This window comes from Porites lutea, chromosome 12 (genome assembly GCF_958299795.1).
Source record: "Porites lutea chromosome 12, jaPorLute2.1, whole genome shotgun sequence".
Classification (NCBI taxonomy): domain Eukaryota; kingdom Metazoa; phylum Cnidaria; class Anthozoa; order Scleractinia; family Poritidae; genus Porites; species Porites lutea.
In genome coordinates this window covers 883,773-892,466 of record NC_133212.1, presented here as the reverse complement: position 1 = coordinate 892,466, position 8,694 = coordinate 883,773, and the positions used below count along the sequence as shown (strand labels likewise).

Here is an 8,694-nt window from a genome sequence, read left to right as displayed (position 1 = left end):
AAAAAAAGTTGAAAAAATGGCCAATCTTAGACCAAACCCATGGGCTAACCCCTTTGGAAAAATGTCAATTTCTCGACTTTTTGAACTTCTTGTTTTTAAAGCCTAGAAAGGCGTTTTCTTTTTCTAGAATATCGTAAAAGACATTTTCCTGGCCTATATTGCCTAAAAAAAAAAACTTGGAAAAATGGCCATTTATGGACCAAAACCATGGGTTAACCCCTTTGGAAAAATGTCAATTTTTCGTCTTTTTGAACTTCTTGTTTTTATAGCCTAGAAAGGCGTTTTTTCGTTCTAGAATATCGTAAAAGACATTTTCCTTGCCTATATTTCCTAAACAAAAAAGTTGGAAAAATGGCCATTTTTGGACAAAAACCATGGGTTAACACCTTTGGAAAAATCTCAATTTTTCGACTTTTTGAACTTCTTGATTTTATAGTCTAGAAAGGCGTTTTTTCGTTCTAGAATATCGTAAAAGACATTTTCCTTGCCTATATTTCCTAAACAAAAAAGTTGGAAAAATGGCCATTTTTAGACCAAAACCATGGGTTAACCCCTTTGGAAAAGTCTCAATTTTTCGACTTTTTGAACTTCTTGATTTTATAGGCTAGAAAGGCGTTTTTTCGTTCTAGAATATTGTAAAAGACATTTTCCTGCTCTATATTGCCTAAAAAAAAAAAGTTGGAAAAATGGCCATTTTTGGACCAAAACCATGGGTTAACCCCTTTGGAAAAATCTCAATTTTTCGACTTTTTGAACTTCTTGATTTTGTAGTCTAGAAAGGCGTTTTTTCGTTCTAGAATATCGTAAAAGACATTTTCCTGGCCTATATTGCCTAAAAAAAAAAGTTGGAAAAATGGCCATTTTTGGACCAAAACCATGGGTTAACCCGTTTCGAAAAATGTCAATTTTTCGTCTTTTTGAACTTCTTGTTTTTATAGCCTAGAAAGGCGTTTTTTCGTTCTAGAATATCGTAAAAGACATTTTCCTGGCCTATATTGCCTAAAAAAAAAAGTTGGAAAAATGGCCATTTTTGAACCAAAACCATGGGTTAACCCCTTTGGAAAAATCTCAATTTTTCGTTTTTTGAACTTCTTGTTTTTATAGCGTAGAAAGGCGTTTTTTCGTTCTAGAATATCGTAAAAGACATTTTCCTTGCCTATATTTCCTAAACAAAAAAGTTGGAAAAATGGCCAATCTTAGACCAAACCCATGGGCTAACCCCTTTAGAAAAAATGTCAATTTTTCGTCTTTTTGAACTTTTTGTTTTTAAAGCCTAGAAAGGCGTTTTGTCGTTCTAGAATATCGTAAAAGACATTTTCCTGGCCTATATTTCCTAAACAAAAAAGTTGGAAAAATGGCCATTTTTAGACCAAAACCATGGGTTAACCCCTTAGGAAAAGTCTCAATTTTTCGACTTTTTGAACTTCTTGATTTTATAGCCTAGAAAGGCGTTTTCTCGTTCTAGAATATCGTTAAAGACATTTTCCTGGCCTATATTGCCTAAAAAAAAAAGTTGGAAAAATGGCCATTTTTGGACCAAAACCATGGGTACCCCTTTGGAAAAATCTCAATTTTTCGACTTTTTGAACTTCTTGATTTTGTAGTCTAGAAAGGCGTTTTTTCGTTCTAAAATATCGTAAAAGACATTTTGCTGGCCTTTATTGCCTAAAAAAAAAAAGTTGGAAAAATGGCCATTTTTGAACCAAAACCATGGGTTAACCCCTTTGGAAAAGTCTCAATTTTTCGACTTTTTGAACTTCTTGATTTTATAGTCTAGAAAGACGTTTTTTCGTTCTAGAATATCGTAAAAGACATCTTCCTGGCCTATATTGCCTAAAAAAAAAAGTTGGAAAAATGGCCATTTTTGGACCAAAACCATGGGTTAACCCCTTTGGAAAAGTCTCAATTTTTCGTCTTTTTGAACTTCTTGTTTTTATAGCCTAGAAAGGCGTTTTTTCGTTCTAGAATATCGTAAAAGACATTTTCCTTGCCTATATTTCCTAAACAAAAAAGTTGGAAAAATGGCCATTTTTAGACCAAAACCATGGGTTAACCCCTTTGGAAAAGTCTCAATTTTTCCACTTTTTGAACTTCTTGATTTTATAGGCTCGAAAGGCGTTTTTTCGTTCTAGAATATTGTAAAAGACATTTTCCTGCTCTATATTGCCTAAAAAAAAAAAAGTTGGAAAAATGGCCATTTTTGGACCAAAACCATGTGTTAACCCCTTTGGAAAAGTCTCAATTTTTGGACTTTTTGAACTTCTTGATTTTGTAGTCTAGAAAGGCGTTTTTTCGTTCTAGAATATCGTAAAAGACATTTTCCTGGCCTATATTGCCTAAAAAAAAAAGTTGGAAAAATGGCCATTTTTGGACCAAAACCATGGGTTAACCCGTTTCGAAAAATGTCAATTTTTCGTCTTTTTGAACTTCTTGTTTTTATAGCCTAGAAAGGCGTTTTTTCGTTCTAGAATATCGTAAAAGACATTTTCCTGGCCTATATTTCCTAAACAAAAAAGTTGGAAAAATGGCCATTTTTCGACCAAAACCATGGGTTAACCCCTTTGGAAAAATCTCAATTTTTCGTTTTTTGAACTTCTTGTTTTTATAGCGTAGAAAGGCGTTTTTTCGTTCTAGAATATCGTAAAAGACATTTTCCTTGCCTATATTTCCTAAACAAAAGAGTTGGAAAAATGGCCAATCTTAGACCAAACCCATGGGCTAACCCCTTTAGAAAAAATGTCAATTTCTCTACTTTTTGAACTTCTTGTTTTTAAAGCCTAGAAAGGCGTTTTGTCGTTCTAGAATATCGTAAAAGACATTTTCCTGGCCTATATTGCCTAAAAAAAAAAAGTTGAAAAATGGCCATTTTTGGACCAAAACCATGGGTTAACCCCTTTGGAAAAATGTCAATTTTTCGTCTTTTTGAACTTTTTGTTTTTAAAGCCTAGAAAGGCGTTTTTTCGTTCTAGAATATCGTAAAAGACATTTTCCTGGCCTATATTTCCTAAACAAAAAAGTTGGAAAAATGGCCATTTTTCGACCAAAACCATGGGTTAACCCCTTTGGAAAAGTCTCAATTTTTCGACTTTTTGAACTTCTTGATTTTATAGCCTAGAAAGGCGTTTTCTCGTTCTAGAATATCGTTAAAGACATTTTCCTGGCCTATATTGCCTAAAAAAAAAAGTTGGAAAAATGGCCATTTTTGGACCAAAACCATGGGTACCCCTTTGGAAAAATCTCAATTTTTCGACTTTTTGAACTTCTTGATTTTGTAGTCTAGAAAGGCGTTTTTTCGTTCTAGAATATCGTAAAAGACATTTTGCTGGCCTTTATTGCCTAAAAAAAAAAAGTTGGAAAAATGGCCATTTTTGAACCAAAACCATGGGTTAACCCCTTTGGAAAAGTCTCAATTTTTCGACTTTTTGAACTTCTTGATTTTATAGCCTAGAAAGGCGTTTTTTCGTTCTAGAATATCGTAAAAGACATTTTGCTGGCCTTTATTGCCTAAAAAAAAAAAGTTGGAAAAATGGCCATTTTTGAACCAAAACCATGGGTTAACCCCTTTGGAAAAGTCTCAATTTTTCGACTTTTTGAACTTCTTGATTTTATAGCCTAGAAAGGCGTTTTTTCGTTCTAGAATATCGTAAAAGACCTTTTGTTGCTCTATATTGCCTAAAAAAAAAAAGTTGGAAAAATGGCCATTTTTGGACCAAAACCATGGGTTAACCCCTTTGGAAAAGTCTCAATTTTTCGACTTTTTGAACTTCTTGATTTTATAGTCTAGAAAGACGTTTTTTCGTTCTAGAATATCGTAAAAGACATCTTCCTGGCCTATATTGCCTAAAAAAAAAAGTTGGAAAAATGGCCATTTTTGGACCAAAACCATGGGTTAACCCCTTTGGAAAAGTCTCAATTTTTCGTCTTTTTGAACTTCTTGTTTTTATAGCCTAGAAAGGCGTTTTTTCGTTCTAGAATATCGTAAAAGACATTTTCCTTGCCTATATTTCCTAAACAAAAAAGTTGGAAAAATGGCCATTTTTAGACCAAAACCATGGGTTAACCCCTTTGGAAAAGTCTCAATTTTTCGACTTTTTGAACTTCTTGATTTTATAGCCTAGAAAGGCGTTTTTTCGTTCTAGAATATCGTAAAAGACATTTTCCTGCTCTATATTGCCTAAAAAAAAAAAGTTGGAAAAATGGTCTTGTTTGGACCAAAACCATGGACAAACCCAGGAGCCCAAACCCCTTTGGAAAAATGTCAATTTTTCGACTTTTAGAACTTGTTGTTTTTAAAGCCTAGAAAGGCGTTTTTTCGTTCTAGAATATCGTAAAAGACTTTTTCTTGCCCTATATTATCTTTAAAATAAAGGATGAAAAATGGCCAATTTTAGACCAAAACTATGGGCTAACCCCTTTGGAAAAATGTCAATTTCTCGACTTTTTGAACTTCTTGTTTTTAAAGCCTAGAAAGGCGTTTTCTCGTTCTAGAATATCGTTAAAGACATTTTCCTGGCCTATATTGCCTAAAAAAAAAAGTTGGAAAAATGGCCATTTTTGGACCAAAACCATGGACAAACCCCTTTGGAAATATGTCAATTTTTCGACTTTTTGAACTTGTTGTTTTTAAAGCCTAGAAAGGCGTTTTTTCGCTCTAGAATATCGTAAAAGACATTTTCTTGGCCTATATTGCCTAAAAAAAAAAAAGTTGGAAAAATGGCCATTTTTGGACCAAAACCATGGGTTAACCCCTTTGGAAAAATCTCAATTTTTCGACTTTTTGAACTTCTTGTTTTTATTGCCTAGAAAGGCGTTTTTTCGTTCTAGAATATCGTAAAAGACATTTCCTTGCCCTATATTTTCTTTTAAAAAAAGATGGAAAAATGGCCAATTTTTGACCAAAACCGTGGACTAAGCCCTTTGGAAAAATGTCAATTTTTCGACTTTTTGAGCTTCTTGTTTTTATAGGCTAAAAAGGCGTTTTTTTGTTCTTGAATATCGTAAAAGGCATTTTCTTGCCCTATATTATCTTTAAATATATGATGGAAAAATGGCCAATTTTTAAACAAAACCATGGACTAACCCCTTTGGAAAAATGGCAATTTGTCGAATTTTTAACTTGTTGTTTTTATAGTCTGGAAAGGGTTTTTGTTTTTCTAGAATACTCTTAAACACACTGTGCTGGGCTATTTTGCCTATATTAAAAAGATGGAAGAATTGCCAATTTTTGACGAAGAGCATTGACTAATCCCTTTGTAAAAATCGTAATGTTTCGACTTTTTATCTTGTGGGTATTATTGTCTGGAAAGGGTTTTTTTCTTTGTAGAATATTCTCAAACACATTTTCCTGGCCTATTTTGTCTGTAATAAAAAGATGGAAAGACTAACCCGTTCGGAAAAATCCCAAATTTTTTACTTGTTTTAGAAAAATAAAATTTGATTTGATCTAAGAAAAATCAGAAAACAACTGACTCACCTTACATTAGTTGTACGTTTCTCGCTTGTTGCGTTAGAAACAATAGTTTATCCCCTTACAAATCCTTATACTTCGAAGGTTACGCAACCTTTGGGCTACCTGTTATGCAACCATTTTTAAGCTTGGTTTACCTGTGGATTGATATATTACCATATGCGTTCTAGACAAGAACAACAACAAATTTTAACGTTCGTCTGTTGTAGGTAAATTCTGTTTGTAGGTCAAACCAGAATCTAAGAATAATTAGGGTTAGGGAATAAAGGAGTTTTCTGAATCAAACTAGGCCTTAGTTCGATTTTACCTACAACAGATCGACCCGTTTACTCGTCAATAGTTATAGGAGAAACAGTTAGGCACACAGGGCAACAATGATTTGACGTCAAAGAATAACGCTTTTATTGCTCATGATAGCTTCATTTTTACAACAAGGAGAGGGATCTTATTCTGCAGAATTTTTATAAGAATGTATTATTTTTTAATGTAAAAGGTCAATAGGCAGGTCTAAAAAGACAAGACAACTATCCTCCAGGAGTACTGCATAAATAACGTAAATAACAGCATCGAGTTTAAAACAGGAAATAAAAGTTGTAATTTTTGTTAAGTCTTTATTCAAATGATAAGAGATTTAGATTCACAGTTCCTGAAGACGTACAAAACAGTTTAGCACTAGCAGAGGGAAAGCTTGGTCACGTGATACTGATTGACGTTAACGGTGGCCTGACGGTTAGGCCATGCTGATATGCATAAATAAGATTGAAACAGCTTCTCATGGCATTACTGACCGTGTGATATAGCTACACACATGCGTAAAATGGTAGCCACGCCGCTTGTTATCTGGGTTAGCCTGGGACCAGGTTACTTAATGGGGAAAATGGCGAATAACAGGACGAAAGTAAAAAAACTGCGATTGAAGCGAGCCGACTAGCTCAATTTGTCATATGTAAGTGAATTTTCTCGGAGTTCAATTTTTGAAGACCGCACTTAAAAAACTTGTTTCTCTACGCCGCCCCTAAAATGTTGCGTTAAAGAATTAAACGTTATAGTCGTGCCGAGGGAGGAAAATAAATGTATTAAACAGTGTTATGCACGCCACAGTTGTTCTTTTGCTTATTCGACTCACTACTTTTTGGACAATCTTGTTGCCATCGCCGTGTCGTTCCTTAAGTTTTCTATATCAATCTCGGGGGGTGGGGGGGGGGGGGGGTGAAAAACGTAAACATATTGTTCCTGTATATCCCCACCCCTCCCTGGCTCTTCGAACAGGCTGAACAGCATGACTTGAGTCGATGTCCGAGAATTAAAAATACTTCTGTAGTGGTTCTCCCAGGACTCGTTCAATCTCCGAGATCAGATGTTGACATTGTTGCTCGACTTCAAAACATTCATCTAAAAAGGCGAATAGAAACAAAAAAAAACATTACAAAAAAAACCTCGAAAAGTCCTTTCAAGCCATGCCATTGGCTTATCACACAGAGTTGGGTTGCGTTACAAGAAACTTGCTTGACTGAGGGGATTAAAGGGTGCGTGACCTACCTTCCATGAGCTCTGCTAAGAAAGGAATGGTTTCTGGCAGGAGGACCATAAAATCTTCTCCTAGTCGAGCGTGGATACCCTCCAATACTTTCAGTGCCGCGAAGCGAACTTGCGCAGACTTGTGACGTGTTTTGAGCAACACTTGATAGTTCAGAGGTTTCCACTGCGCATCGTTCCCGGCAGCCACCGCAAACTGTGAGACACAGGGCACCAAATGATTGGTTAAACGCTGTTTGAATTCAGCTTCACCTCCTAATGGATTTTCAGTCTGCAAACAAACGTTAAGAAGATGGATTCAAGAAGTGAATTTAGGATATGGCGTATTAAACGAACTTGTTATGAGACCTGTTCTGCTATATCATGCTGCTTCCTCCAACCTCGGGCTCTTTGCAAATAGGTTGATGTGATGTGCTTTCTCTAAACTTACTTCCCTCTCATCTTATGCCATTGTGCCATGATTGATTTTTCAGCTGGACCTTTAAGACTCTCGATTTTCTAAGGTGGAACCCCATGGGACAAGAGCCGCGTAAAAGGAGTTAAGAATCACAGGGACCAATTCTATGGGAAACTTCCAATTTTTTGCGCGTGTCATTCCAGTCCACTTGCCCCCTTGCAGTGTTGTTAAAAGGTGCATTTTGGGACATACAAGCCCATCACGCACTTTCATGTAGTGTGCAACTTTTATTTCTAGGTTACCACACTGTCATACATATTGACAGGAAGGTCCCATATCACACGGTGAGTTAAAAACAGGGTATTAACAAGACAGGAATAAGTGAAGTGTCACGCCTAACATCTTACCTGATCCACAAGCGGCTGCATCAAACATTGGAATCGATCGCCGTCCAGGAATCCATGATTGTCGTACAGGAGACACTTGTGTAAACAATCCAGAAGGTAGTTCAGTAGAAGACAAGTAAGGTGTGTTCCTCTATTCTTAGACACGTCTGGGAAGATGCCTTCTTCTATAGAAGTGGAAAAGAAAACGGTTAATCTTTGGCAAAAGTCTTTTTTTCTGACAGTGTAACAGGCATCTCCTATTTTGGCACAATAATCTAAACACGTGTCGTTTGGTACATAAACAAATTTTCCTGCAACTTTTGGCATTGACCTGTTATACGTTAGTGACCATCTAAACACCAAGGCCAGACAGTTTTGGCATTTTGCAAGTTAACTGGATACAGCCTATCTTAAACCCTCTTCATTAACTTAACACAAAAAGAATCCTTTTATCTCGACTAGCAATTTTTTAGACCACTTACAGGCCATTTTCAGGTTGCGCAAGAGACTGGCTCCGTGTTGTGCCCTATTGCACTATGGGATTGAATTGAGGACGAATTTTGACTCAATTTTCTGCGCAAGCCTCTAATAGCCAACTAATGAATGATAGCGTCATCCAAAACTGGCTCGTAGCGTAATTCGACAGTAAACTGAGCCAATCTCTTGCGCAATATCAAAATGGCGTATACTGGGGATAATAACGCGCGGCTCTATGCCACACCTCGCATTTAACCCTTTAAGCCCTAAGAGTGATCAGCATCAATTTTCTCCTTGTAATATCGATGCTTTGTAAAACAGAGTGGTCATGAGAATTACAGACACGATCGCACAAGATGAATTTGCTTGATATGTTATCAACTTCTACCCACTACTTCTGTAGGAAATGAATAGGGGCAGCAAATGAGAAT

The 8,694-nt window shown here is 36.0% G+C and overlaps 1 protein-coding gene across 1 annotated transcript in view; it reads right to left on the bottom strand.

Annotated features, from left to right (window-relative positions):
* Positions 1-6,648: 6,648 nt before the first annotated feature.
* Positions 6,649-8,694, bottom strand: part of LOC140921265 (HEAT repeat-containing protein 1-like) — a 29,993-nt gene continuing 27,947 nt past the window's right edge. The window contains exons 40-42 of the mRNA XM_073371250.1: positions 7,808-7,971; positions 7,007-7,274; positions 6,649-6,859 (exon numbers count right to left, since the gene is read on the bottom strand). Of these exons, the coding sequence (XP_073227351.1) occupies positions 6,771-6,859; positions 7,007-7,274; positions 7,808-7,971 (521 nt within the window). The 3' untranslated portion in view covers positions 6,649-6,770. The remainder of the gene's footprint in view (positions 6,860-7,006; positions 7,275-7,807; positions 7,972-8,694) is intronic.